The sequence below is a fragment of the Oncorhynchus clarkii genome, chromosome 10, assembly GCF_045791955.1.
Source record: "Oncorhynchus clarkii lewisi isolate Uvic-CL-2024 chromosome 10, UVic_Ocla_1.0, whole genome shotgun sequence".
Lineage (NCBI taxonomy): Eukaryota > Metazoa > Chordata > Actinopteri > Salmoniformes > Salmonidae > Oncorhynchus > Oncorhynchus clarkii.
The window spans coordinates 2,632,393-2,646,302 of NC_092156.1; the positions used below are offsets into that span (position 1 = coordinate 2,632,393).

The window sequence follows — 13,910 nt, forward strand, 5'->3', positions numbered from 1 at the left end:
AGAGAGAGAGAGAGAGAGAGAGAGAAGAAAAATAAGATATTTGGGATGGTGGCAGCGTTCCAACATTCCCACCTCCGTTCCAGACGTTCCTCCCTACTCCTTTTCTCTTTGGGAAGCACAAACGGAACCAAAGAACCCGAACTTCCCTCACTCCTCTACCTGCGTGGAAGTTAATCCATCCCATTCCCTCCATCCCCTTCTCCCCCCTCTCTCACCTCCGTCCATCCCATTCCCTCTATCCGCCTTCTTCCCCCCTCTCTCACCTCCATCCATTCCATTCCCTCTATCCCCTTCTTCCCCCCTCTCTCACCTCCGTCCATCCCATTCCCTCTATCCCCTTCTTCCCCCGTCTCTCACCTCCGTCCATTCCATTCCCTCTATCCCCTTCTTCCCCCCTCTCTCACCTCCATCCATCCCATTCCCACTATCCCCTTCTTCCCCCCTCTCTCACCTCCGTCCATCCCATTCCCTCAATCCATTATGCACTCGTCCACCTCCATTACGTCCCTCTTCTCCTTCACCAGTCCAGCGGTGAAGAGGCTGCTGGGATGGAAACAGGGCGATGAAGAGGAGAAGTGGGCGGAGAAGGCTGTGGACTCCCTGGTGAAGAAAGTAAAGAAGAAGAAAGGAGCGATGGAGGAGCTGGAGAGAGCTCTCAGTTGCCCCGGAAAACCCAGTGAGGGACTGTGTGTGTGGTGTGGCTCTCAGTTGCCCCGGAAAACCCAGTGAGGGACTGTGTGTGTGTGGTGTGTGTGGTGTGGCTCTCAGTTGCCCCGGAAAACCCAGTGAGGGACTGTGTGTGTGTGGTGTGTGTGGTGTGGCTCTCAGTTGCCCCGGAAAACCCAGTGAGGGACTGTGTGTGTGTGGTGTGTGTGGTGTGGCTCTCAGTTGCCCCGGAAAACCCAGTGAGGGGCTGTGTGGTGTGGCTCTCAGTTGCCCCGGAAAACCCAGTGAGGGACTGTGTGGTGTGTGTGGTGTGGCTCTCAGTTGCCCCGGAAAACCCAGTGAGGGGCTGTGTGGTGTGGCTCTCAGTTGCCCCGGAAAACCCAGTGAGGGACTGTGTGGTGTGTGTGGTGTGGCTCTCAGTTGCCCCGGAAAACCCAGTGAGGGGCTGTGTGGTGTGGTGTGGTGTGGCTCTCAGTTGCCCCGGAAAACCCAGTGAGGGGCTGTGTGGTGTGGTGTGGTGTGGCTCTCAGTTGCCCCGGAAAACCCAGTGAGGGACTGTGTGGTGTGGCTCTCAGTTGCCCCGGAAAACCCAGTGAGGGACTGTGTGGTGTGGCTCTCAGTTGCCCCGGAAAACCCAGTGAGGGACTGTGTGGTGTGGCTCTCAGTTGCCCCGGAAAACCCAGTGAGGGACTGTGTGGTGTGGCTCTCAGTTGCCCCGGAAAACCCAGTGAGGGACTGTGTGGTGTGGCTCTCAGTTGCCCCGGAAAACCCAGTGAGGGACTGTGTGGTGTGGCTCTCAGTTGCCCCGGAAAACCCAGTGAGGGACTGTGTGGTGTGGCTCTCAGTTGCCCCGGAAAACCCAGTGAGGGACTGTGTGGTGTGGCTCTCAGTTGCCCCGGAAAACCCAGTGAGGGACTGTGTGGTGTGGCTCTCAGTTGCCCCGGAAAACCCAGTGAGGGGCTGTGTGGTGTGGTGTGTGTGGTGTGGCTCTCAGTTGCCCCGGAAAACCCAGTGAGGGGCTGTGTGGTGTGGCTCTCAGTTGCCCCGGAAAACCCAGTGAGGGACTGTGTGGTGTGGCTCTCAGTTGCCCCGGAAAACCCAGTGAGGGACTGTGTGGTGTGGCTCTCAGTTGCCCCGGAAAACCCAGTGAGGGACTGTGTGGTGTGGCTCTCAGTTGCCCCGGAAAACCCAGTGAGGGGCTGTGTGGTGTGGTGTGTGTGGTGTGGCTCTCAGTTGCCCCGGAAAACCCAGTGAGGGGCTGTGTGGTGTGGTGTGTGTGGTGTGGCTCTCAGTTGCCCCGGAAAACCCAGTGAGGGACTGTGTGTGTGTGGTGTGTGTGGTGTGGCTCTCAGTTGCCCCGGAAAACCCAGTGAGGGACTGTGTGTGTGGTGTGTGTGGTGTGGCTCTCAGTTGCCCCGGAAAACCCAGTGAGGGACTGTGTGTGTGTGTGTGTGGTGTGGCTCTCAGTTGCCCCGGAAAACCCAGTGAGGGACTGTGTGTGTGGTGTGTGTGGTGTGGCTCTCAGTTGCCCCGGAAAACCCAGTGAGGGACTGTGTGGTGTGGTGTGTGTGGTGTGGCTCTCAGTTGCCCCGGAAAACCCAGTGAGGGACTGTGTGGTGTGGTGTGGCTCTCAGTTGCCCCGGAAAACCCAGTGAGGGACTGTGTGGTGTGGTGTGTGTGGTGTGGCTCTCAGTTGCCCCGGAAAACCCAGTGAGGGACTGTGTGGTGTGGTGTGGCTCTCAGTTGCCCCGGAAAACCCAGTGAGGGGCTGTGTGTGTGGTGTTGTGTGGTGGGGTGTGGTGGGGTGTGGTGTGGCTCTCAGTTGCCCCGGAAAACCCAGTGAGGGACTGTGTGTGTGTGGTGTGTGTGGTGTGGCTCTCAGTTGCCCCGGAAAACCCAGTGAGGGACTGTGTGGTGTGGTGTGTGTGGTGTGGCTCTCAGTTGCCCCGGAAAACCCAGTGAGGGACTGTGTGGTGTGGTGTGTGTGGTGTGTGTGTATGTGTGGTGTTGTGTGGTGTGGCTCTCAGTTGCCCCGGAAAACCCAGTGAGGGACTGTGTGGTGTGGTGTGTGTGGTGTGTGTGTGAGGGACTGTGTGGTGTTGTGTGGTGTGGCTCTCAGTTGCCCCGGAAAACCCAGTGAGGGACTGTGTGGTGTGGTGTGTGTGGTGTGTGTGTATGTGTGGTGTTGTGTGGTGTGGCTCTCAGTTGCCCCGGAAAACCCAGTGAGGGACTGTGTGGTGTGGTGTGTGTGGTGTGTGTGTATGTGTGGTGTTGTGTGGTGTGGCTCTCAGTTGCCCCGGAAAACCCAGTGAGGGACTGTGTGGTGTGGTGTGGTGTTGTGTGGCTCTCAGTTGCCCCGGAAAACCCAGTGAGGGACTGTGTGGTGTGGTGTGTGTGGTGTGGCTCTCAGTTGCCCCGGAAAACCCAGTGAGGGACTGTGTGGTGTGGTGTGGCTCTCAGTTGCCCCGGAAAACCCAGTGAGGGACTGTGTGGTGTGGTGTGTGTGGTGTGGCTCTCAGTTGCCCCGGAAAACCCAGTGAGGGACTGTGTGGTGTGGTGTGGCTCTCAGTTGCCCCGGAAAACCCAGTGAGGGGCTGTGTGTGTGGTGTTGTGTGGTGGGGTGTGGTGGGGTGTGGTGTGGCTCTCAGTTGCCCCGGAAAACCCAGTGAGGGACTGTGTGTGTGTGGTGTGTGTGGTGTGGCTCTCAGTTGCCCCGGAAAACCCAGTGAGGGACTGTGTGGTGTGGTGTGTGTGGTGTGGCTCTCAGTTGCCCCGGAAAACCCAGTGAGGGACTGTGTGGTGTGGTGTGTGTGGTGTGTGTGTATGTGTGGTGTTGTGTGGTGTGGCTCTCAGTTGCCCCGGAAAACCCAGTGAGGGACTGTGTGGTGTGGTGTGTGTGGTGTGTGTGTATGTGTGGTGTTGTGTGGTGTGGCTCTCAGTTGCCCCGGAAAACCCAGTGAGGGACTGTGTGGTGTGGTGTGTGTGGTGTGTGTGTATGTGTGGTGTTGTGTGGTGTGGCTCTCAGTTGCCCCGGAAAACCCAGTGAGGGACTGTGTGGTGTGGTGTGTGTGGTGTGTGTGTATGTGTGGTGTTGTGTGGTGTGGCTCTCAGTTGCCCCGGAAAACCCAGTGAGGGACTGTGTGTGTGTGGTGTGTGTGGTGTGTGTGAAAATGTGTGGTGTTGTGTGGTGTGGTTTGTGTGGTGTGGCTCTCAGTTGCCCCGGAAAACCCAGTGAGGGACTGTGTGTGTGTGGTTTGGAGTGTGTATGGTGTGGGGTGTGTGTGGGGTGTGGTGTGTGGGGTGCTGTGGGGTGTGTGTGGTGGTGGGTGTGGTGTGGGGTGGGTGTGGTGTGGTTTGTGTGTGTGTGGTGTGGTTTGCGGGGTGTGTGGTGTGGGGTGTGTGTGGTGTGGTGTGTGTGGTGTGGCTCTCAGTTGCCCCGGAAAACCCAGTGAGGGACTGTGTGGTGTGGCTCTCAGTTGCCCCGGAAAACCCAGTGAGGGACTGTGTGTGTGGTGTGTGTGTGGTGTGGCTCTCAGTTGCCCCGGAAAACCCAGTGAGGGACTGTGTGTGTGTGGTGTGTGTGGTGTGGCTCTCAGTTGCCCCGGAAAACCCAGTGAGGGACAGTGTGGTGTGTGGTGTGTGTGGTGTGGCTCTCAGTTGCCCCGGAAAACCCAGTGAGGGACTGTGTGTGTGGTGTGTGTGGTGTGGCTCTCAGTTGCCCCGGAAAACCCAGTGAGGGACTGTGTGTGTGTGGTGTGTGTGTGTGGTGTGGCTCTCAGTTGACCCGGAAAACCCAGTGAGGGACTGTGTGGTGTGTGGTGTGTGTGGTGTGGCTCTCAGTTGCCCCGGAAAACCCAGTGAGGGACTGTGTGGTGTGGTGTGTGTGGTGTGTGTGTATGTGTGGTGTTGTGTGGTGTGGCTCTCAGTTGCCCCGGAAAACCCAGTGAGGGACTGTGTGTGTGGTGTGGGGGTGTGGTGGGGTGTGGTGTGGCTCTCAGTTGCCCCGGAAAACCCAGTGAGGGACTGTGTGGTGTGGTGTGTGTGGTGTGTGTGTATGTGTGGTGTTGTGTGGTGTGGCTCTCAGTTGCCCCGGAAAACCCAGTGAGGGACTGTGTGTGTGGTGTGGGGGTGTGGTGGGGTGTGGTGTGGCTCTCAGTTGCCCCGGAAAACCCAGTGAGGGACTGTGTGTGTGTGGTGTGTGTGGTGTGGCTCTCAGTTGCCCCGGAAAACCCAGTGAGGGAAAACCCAGTGTGTGTGTGTGGTGTGTGTGGTGTGGCTCTCAGTTGCCCCGGAAAACCCAGTGAGGGACTGTGTGGTGTGTGGTGTGTGTGGTGTGGCTCTCAGTTGCCCCGGAAAACCCAGTGAGGGACTGTGTGTGTGTGTGTGTGTGGTGTGGCTCTCAGTTGCCCCAGGAAAACCCAGTGAGGGACTGTGTGGTGTGGTGTGTGTGGTGTGTGTGTATGTGTGGTGTTGTGTGGTGTGGCTCTCAGTTGCCCCGGAAAACCCAGTGAGGGACTGTGTGGTGTGGTGTGTGTGGTGTGTGTGTATGTGTGGTGTTGTGTGGTGTGGCTCTCAGTTGCCCCGGAAAACCCAGTGAGGGACTGTGTGTGTGGTGTGGGGGTGTGGTGGGGTGTGGTGTGGCTCTCAGTTGCCCCGGAAAACCCAGTGAGGGGCTGTGTGGTGTGGTGTGGCTCTCAGTTGCCCCGGAAAACCCAGTGAGGGGCTGTGTGGTGTTGTGTGGGGGTGTGGTGTGGTGTGGTGTGGCTCTCAGTTGCCCCGGAAAACCCAGTGAGGGACTGTGTGTGTGGTGTGGGGGTGTGGTGTGGTGTGGTGTGGCTCTCAGTTGCCCCGGAAAACCCAGTGAGGGACTGTGTGTGTGTGGTGTGGCTCTCAGTTGCCCCGGAAAACCCAGTGAGGGACTGTGTGGTGTGGCTCTCAGTTGCCCCGGAAAACCCAGTGAGGGACTGTGTGGTGTGGCTCTCAGTTGCCCCGGAAAACCCAGTGAGGGACTGTGTGTGTGTGGTGTGTGTGGTGTGGCTCTCAGTTGCCCCGGAAAACCCAGTGAGGGACTGTGTGGTGTGGTGTGGCTCTCAGTTGCCCCGGAAAACCCAGTGAGGGACTGTGTGTGTGGTGTGGCTCTCAGTTGCCCCGGAAAACCCAGTGAGGGACTGTGTGGTGTGGTGTGTGTGGTGTGGCTCTCAGTTGCCCCGGAAAACCCAGTGAGGGACTGTGTGGTGTGGCTCTCAGTTGCCCCGGAAAACCCAGTGAGGGACTGTGTGTGTGGTGTGTGTGGTGTGGCTCTCAGTTGCCCCGGAAAACCCAGTGAGGGACTGTGTGTGTGTGGTGTGTGTGGTGTGGCTCTCAGTTGCCCCGGAAAACCCAGTGAGGGACTGTGTGGTGTGTGGTGTGTGTGGTGTGGCTCTCAGTTGCCCCGGAAAACCCAGTGAGGGACTGTGTGTGTGGTGTGTGTGGTGTGGCTCTCAGTTGCCCCGGAAAACCCAGTGAGGGACTGTGTGTGTGTGGTGTGTGTGGTGTGGCTCTCAGTTGCCCCGGAAAACCCAGTGAGGGACTGTGTGGTGTGTGGTGTGTGTGGTGTGGCTCTCAGTTGCCCCGGAAAACCCAGTGAGGGACTGTGTGGTGTGGTGTGTGTGGTGTGTGTGTATGTGTGGTGTTGTGTGGTGTGGCTCTCAGTTGCCCCGGAAAACCCAGTGAGGGACTGTGTGGTGTGGTGTGTGTGGTGTGTGTGTATGTGTGGTGTTGTGTGGTGTGGCTCTCAGTTGCCCCGGAAAACCCAGTGAGGGACTGTGTGTGTGGTGTGGGGGTGTGGTGGGGTGTGGTGTGGCTCTCAGTTGCCCCGGAAAACCCAGTGAGGGACTGTGTGGTGTGGTGTGTGTGGTGTGTGTGTATGTGTGGTGTTGTGTGGTGTGGCTCTCAGTTGCCCCGGAAAACCCAGTGAGGGACTGTGTGTGTGGTGTGGGGGTGTGGTGGGGTGTGGTGTGGCTCTCAGTTGCCCCGGAAAACCCAGTGAGGGACTGTGTGTGTGTGGTGTGTGTGGTGTGGCTCTCAGTTGCCCCGGAAAACCCAGTGAGGGACTGTGTGGTGTGGTGTGTGTGGTGTGGCTCTCAGTTGCCCCGGAAAACCCAGTGAGGGACTGTGTGGTGTGTGGTGTGTGTGGTGTGGCTCTCAGTTGCCCCGGAAAACCCAGTGAGGGACTGTGTGTGTGTGGTGTGGCTCTCAGTTGCCCCGGAAAACCCAGTGAGGGACTGTGTGGTGTGGTGTGTGTGGTGTGTGTGTATGTGTGGTGTTGTGTGGTGTGGCTCTCAGTTGCCCCGGAAAACCCAGTGAGGGACTGTGTGGTGTGGTGTGTGTGGTGTGTGTGTATGTGTGGTGTTGTGTGGTGTGGCTCTCAGTTGCCCCGGAAAACCCAGTGAGGGACTGTGTGTGTGGTGTGGGGGTGTGGTGGGGTGTGGTGTGGCTCTCAGTTGCCCCGGAAAACCCAGTGAGGGACTGTGTGGTGTGGTGTGTGTGGTGTGTGTGTATGTGTGGTGTTGTGTGGTGTGGCTCTCAGTTGCCCCGGAAAACCCAGTGAGGGACTGTGTGTGTGGTGTGGGGGTGTGGTGGGGTGTGGTGTGGCTCTCAGTTGCCCCGGAAAACCCAGTGAGGGACTGTGTGTGTGTGGTGTGTGTGGTGTGGCTCTCAGTTGCCCCGGAAAACCCAGTGAGGGACTGTGTGGTGTGGTGTGTGTGGTGTGTGTGTATGTGTGGTGTTGTGTGGTGTGGCTCTCAGTTGCCCCGGAAAACCCAGTGAGGGACTGTGTGTGTGTGGTGTGTGTGGTGTGGCTCTCAGTTGCCCCGGAAAACCCAGTGAGGGACTGTGTGTGTGTGGTGTGTGTGGTGTGGCTCTCAGTTGCCCCGGAAAACCCAGTGAGGGACTGTGTGTGTGTGGTGTGTGTGGTGTGGCTCTCAGTTGCCCCGGAAAACCCAGTGAGGGACTGTGTGGTGTGGTGTGTGTGGTGTGGCTCTCAGTTGCCCCGGAAAACCCAGTGAGGGACTGTGTGGTGTGGTGTGTGTGGTGTGGCTCTCAGTTGCCCCGGAAAACCCAGTGAGGGACTGTGTGGTGTGGTGTGTGTGGTGTGGCTCTCAGTTGCCCCGGAAAACCCAGTGAGGGACTGTGTGGTGTGGTGTGTGTGGTGTGTGTGTATGTGTGGTGTTGTGTGGTGTGGCTCTCAGTTGCCCCGGAAAACCCAGTGAGGGACTGTGTGTGTGGTGTGTGGTGTGGCTCTCAGTTGCCCCGGAAAACCCAGTGAGGGACTGTGTGGTGTGGCTCTCAGTTGCCCCGGAAAACCCAGTGAGGGACTGTGTGTGTGTGGTGTGGTTTGTGTGGTGTGGCTCTCAGTTGCCCCGGAAAACCCAGTGAGGGACTGTGTGTGTGTGGTGTGGTTTGTGTGGTGTGGCTCTCAGTTGCCCCGGAAAACCCAGTGAGGGACTGTGTGGTGTGGTGTGTGTGGTGTGGCTCTCAGTTGCCCCGGAAAACCCAGTGAGGGACTGTGTGGTGTGGTGTGTGTGGTGTGTGTGTATGTGTGGTGTTGTGTGGTGTGGCTCTCAGTTGCCCCGGAAAACCCAGTGAGGGACTGTGTGTGTGTGGTGTGTGTGGTGTGTGTGTATGTGTGGTGTTGTGTGGTGTGGCTCTCAGTTGCCCCGGAAAACCCAGTGAGGGACTGTGTGTGTGTGGTGTGTGTGGTGTGGCTCTCAGTTGCCCCGGAAAACCCAGTGAGGGACTGTGTGTGTGTGGTGTGTGTGGTGTGGCTCTCAGTTGCCCCGGAAAACCCAGTGAGGGACTGTGTGGTGTGGTGTGTGTGGTGTGGCTCTCAGTTGCCCCGGAAAACCCAGTGAGGGACTGTGTGGTGTGGTGTGTGTGGTGTGTGTGTATGTGTGGTGTTGTGTGGTGTGGCTCTCAGTTGCCCCGGAAAACCCAGTGAGGGACTGTGTGTGTGGTGTGTGGTGTGGCTCTCAGTTGCCCCGGAAAACCCAGTGAGGGACTGTGTGGTGTGGCTCTCAGTTGCCCCGGAAAACCCAGTGAGGGACTGTGTGTGTGTGGTGTGGTTTGTGTGGTGTGGCTCTCAGTTGCCCCGGAAAACCCAGTGAGGGACTGTGTGTGTGTGGTGTGGTTTGTGTGGTGTGGCTCTCAGTTGCCCCGGAAAACCCAGTGAGGGACTGTGTGGTGTGGTGTGTGTGGTGTGGCTCTCAGTTGCCCCGGAAAACCCAGTGAGGGACTGTGTGGTGTGGTGTGTGTGGTGTGTGTGTATGTGTGGTGTTGTGTGGTGTGGCTCTCAGTTGCCCCGGAAAACCCAGTGAGGGACTGTGTGTGTGTGGTGTGTGTGGTGTGTGTGTATGTGTGGTGTTGTGTGGTGTGGTTTGTGTGGTGTGGCTCTCAGTTGCCCCGGAAAACCCAGTGAGGGACTGTGTGTGTGTGGTTTGGAGTGTGTATGGTGTGGGGTGTGTGTGGGGTGTGGTGTGTGGGGTGCTGTGGGGTGTGTGTGGTGGTGGGTGTGGTGTGGGGTGGGTGTGGTGTGGTTTGTGTGTGTGTGGTGTGGTTTGCGGGGTGTGTGGTGTGGGGTGTGTGTGGTGTGGTGTATGTGTGGTGTGGTGTGTGGTGTGGTTTGTGTGTGTGGTGTGTGTGGTATGGTGTGGTGTGTGTGTGTGGTGTGTGTGGTATGGGGTGGTGTGTGGTGTGTGTGTGTGTGTGTGTGTAGTGTGGTGTGGTTTGTGGGGTGTGTGGTGTGTGTGGTGTATGTGTGTGTGTGGGGTGTGGTGGTGTGTGGGGTGTGGTGTGGTGTGTGTGGTGGGGTGTGGTGTGTGTATGGTGTGGGGTGGGTGTGGTGTGTGGGGTGGTGTGTGTGGTGTGTGTGCTGTGTGGTGTGGTGGTGTGTGTGGTATGTGTGGTCTGTGTGTGGTGTGGTGTGTGTGGTTTGTGTGTGGTGTGTGTGGTTTGTGTGTGGTGTGTGTGGTGTGGTGTGGTTTGTGTGTGTGTATGGTGTGTCGTGTGGTTTGTGTGTGTGGTGTGTGTGGTATGGTGTGTGGTGTGTGTGTGTGGTTTGTTTGTGTGTGTGAGTGGTGTGTGTGGTATGGTGGGGGGTGTGTGGGGTGGTGTGGGGTGTATGGTGTAGTGTGTGGGTGTGGTGTGTGTGTGGTGTGGTTTGTGGGGTGTGTGGTGTGTGTGGTGTGGTACCTCTTCTTCCTCCTCTATGTGTCTCTAACCTCCCTCTCTACCTCTTCTTCCTCCTCTATGTGTCTCTGACCCCCTCTCTACCTCCTCCAACTCCTCTATGTGTATCTGACCCCCTCTCTACCTCCTCCATCTTCTCTGTGTCTCTGACCCCCTCTCTACCTCCTCCATCTCCTCTATGTGTATCTGACCCCCACTCTACCTCCTCCATCTCCTCTATGTGGCTCTGACCCCCTCTCTACCTCCTCCATCTCCTCTATGTGTCTCTGAACCCCTCTCTACCTCTTCCACCAGGTAAGTGTGTGACGATCCCTCGGTCTCTGGACGGTCGTCTCCAGGTATCCCATCGTAAAGGTCTCCCCCACGTCATCTACTGCAGAGTGTGGAGGTGGCCTGACCTACAGTCTCATCATGAACTCAAGGCCTTGGAGTGCTGCCAATTCGCCTTCGGATCCAAACAGAAAGACATCTGTATCAACCCCTACCACTACAGACGGGTAGAGACACCAGGTATGTAACTATAGTAACCCCTACAGACACCAGGTATGTAACTATAGTAACCCCTACAGACACCAGGTATGTAACTATAGTAACCCCTTCAGACAGGTACAGACAGACACCACGTATATAACTATAGTAACCCCTACAGACACCAGGTATGTAACTATAGTAACCCCTACAGACACCAGGTATGTAACTATATTAACCCCTACAGACACCAGGTATGTAACTATAGTAACCCCTACAGACACCAGGTATGAAGATATAGTAACCCCTACAGACACCAGGTATGAAGATATAGTAACCCCTACAGACACCAGGTATGTAACTATAGTAACCCCTACAGACACCAGGTATGTAACTATAGTAACCCCTACAGACACCAGGTATGTAACTATAGTAACCCCTACAGACACCAGGTATGTAACTATAGTAACCCCTACAGACACCAGGTATGTAACTATAGTAACCCCTACAGACACCAGGTATGTAACTATAGTAACCCCTACAGACACCAGGTATGTAACTATAGTAACCCCTACAGACACCAGGTATGAAGATATATTAACCCCTACAGACACCAGGTATGTAACTATAGTAACCCCTACAGACACCAGGTATGTAACTATAGTAACCACTACAGACACCAGGTATGTAACTATAGTAACCACTACAGACAGGTACAGACACCAGGTATGTAACTATAGTAACCCCTACAGACACCAGGTATGAAGATATAGTAACCCCTACAGACTCCAGGTATGTAACTATAGTAACCCCTACAGACACCAGGTATGTAACTATAGTAACCCCTACAGACACAAGGTATGTAACTATAGTAACCCCTACAGACACCAGGTATGTAACTATAGTAACCCCTACAGACACCAGGTATGTAACTATAGTAACCCCTACAGACACCAGGTATGTAACTATAGTAACCCCTACAGACACCAGGTATGTAACTATAGTAACCCCTACAGACACCAGGTATGAAGATATATTAACCCCTACAGACACCAGGTATGTAACTATAGTAACCACTACAGACACCAGGTATGTAACTATAGTAACCACTACAGACACCAGGTATGTAACTATAGTAACCCCTACAGACACCAGGTATGAAGATATATTAACCCCTACATACACCAGGTATGTTACTATAGTAACCCCTACAGACACCAGGTATATAACTATAGTAACCACTACAGACACCAGGTATGTAACTATAGTAACCCCTACAGACACCAGGTATGAATATATATTAACCCCTACATACACCAGGTATGTAACTATAGTAACCACTACAGACACCAGGTATGTAACTATAGTGACCCCTACAGACACCAGGTATGTAACTATAGTAACCACTACAGACACCAGGTATGTAACTATAGTAACCACTACAGACACCAGGTATATAACTATAGTAACCCCTACAGACACCAGGTATGTAACTATAGTAACCACTACAGACACCAGGTATGTAACTATACTAACCACTACAGACACCAGGTATGTAACTATAGTAACCTCTACAGACAGGTACAGACACCAGGTATGTAACTATAGTAACCCCTACAGACACCAGGTATGTAACTATAGTAACCACTACAGACACCAGGTATGTAACTATAGTAACCTCTACAGACAGGTACAGACACCAGGAATGTAACTATAGTAACCACTACAGACACCAGGTATGTAACTATAGTAACCACTACAGACACCAGGTATGTAACTATAGTAACCACTACAGACACCAGGTATGTAACTATAGTAACCACTACAGACACCAGGTATGTAACTATAGTAACCCCTACAGACACCAGGTATGTAACTATAGTAACCCCTACAGACACCAGGTATGTAACTATAGTAACCCCTACAGACAGGTACAGACACCAGGTATGTAACTATAGTAACCCCTACAGACACCAGGTATGTAACTATCATAACCCCTACAGACACCAGGTATGTAACTGTAGTAACCCCTACAGACACCAGGTATGTAACTATAGTAACCCCTACAGACATGTACAGACACCAGGTATGTAACTATAGTAACCCCTACAGACACCAGGTATGTAACTATAGTAACCACTACAGACACCAGGTATGTAACTATATTAACCCCTACAGACAGGTACAGACACCAGGTATGTAACTATAGTAACCCCTACAGACACCAGGTATGTAACTATAGTAACCCCTACAGACAAGTAGGTACAGAGAGGTACAGGCACCAGGTATGTAACTATAGTAACCCCTACAGACACCAGGTATGTAACTATAGTAACCCCTACAGACACCAGGTATGTAACTATAGTAACCCCTACAGACACCAGGTATGTAACTATAGTAACCCCTACAGACACCAGGTATGTAACTATAGTAACCCCTACAGACACCAGGTATGTAACTATAGTAACCCCTACAGACACCAGGTATGTAACTATAGTAACCCCTACAGACACCAGGTATGTAACTATAGTAACCCCTACAGACACCAGGTATGAAGATATATTAACCCCTACAGACACCAGGTATGTAACTATAGTAACCCCTACAGACACCAGGTATGTAACTATAGTAACCACTACAGACACCAGGTATGTAACTATAGTAACCACTACAGACAGGTACAGACACCAGGTATGTAACTATAGTAACCCCTACAGACACCAGGTATGAAGATATAGTAACCCCTACAGACACCAGGTATGTAACTATAGTAACCCCTACAGACACCAGGTATGTAACTATAGTAACCCCTACAGACACAAGGTATGTAACTATAGTAACCCCTACAGACACCAGGTATGTAACTATAGTAACCCCTACAGACACCAGGTATGTAACTATAGTAACCCCTACAGACACCAGGTATGTAACTATAGTAACCCCTACAGACACCAGGTATGTAACTATAGTAACCCCTACAGACACCAGGTATGAAGATATATTAACCCCTACAGACACCAGGTATGTAACTATAGTAACCACTACAGACACCAGGTATGTAACTATAGTAACCACTACAGACACCAGGTATGTAACTATAGTAACCCCTACAGACACCAGGTATGAAGATATATTAACCCCTACATACACCAGGTATGTTACTATAGTAACCCCTACAGACACCAGGTATATAACTATAGTAACCACTACAGACACCAGGTATGTAACTATAGTAACCCCTACAGACACCAGGTATGAATATATATTAACCCCTACATACACCAGGTATGTAACTATAGTAACCACTACAGACACCAGGTATGTAACTATAGTGACCCCTACAGACACCAGGTATGTAACTATAGTAACCACTACAGACACCAGGTATGTAACTATAGTAACCACTACAGACACCAGGTATATAACTATAGTAACCCCTACAGACACCAGGTATGTAACTATAGTAACCACTACAGACACCAGGTATGTAACTATACTAACCACTACAGACACCAGGTATGTAACTATAGTAACCTCTACAGACAGGTACA

General features: G+C 53.6%; 1 protein-coding gene across 2 annotated transcripts in view; it reads left to right on the plus strand.

The window, feature by feature from the left end:
• The first annotated feature begins 286 nt into the window (after nt 1-286).
• The window catches only part of LOC139417915 (mothers against decapentaplegic homolog 9-like), a 33,606-nt gene continuing 19,982 nt past the window's right edge, over nt 287-13,910 (plus strand). For both annotated transcript variants that reach the window (XM_071166907.1, XM_071166906.1), the window contains exons 1-2: nt 287-676; nt 10,186-10,401. In XM_071166907.1, the coding sequence (XP_071023008.1) occupies nt 481-676; nt 10,186-10,401 (412 nt within the window). In that variant the 5' untranslated portion in view covers nt 287-480. The remainder of the gene's footprint in view (nt 677-10,185; nt 10,402-13,910) is intronic.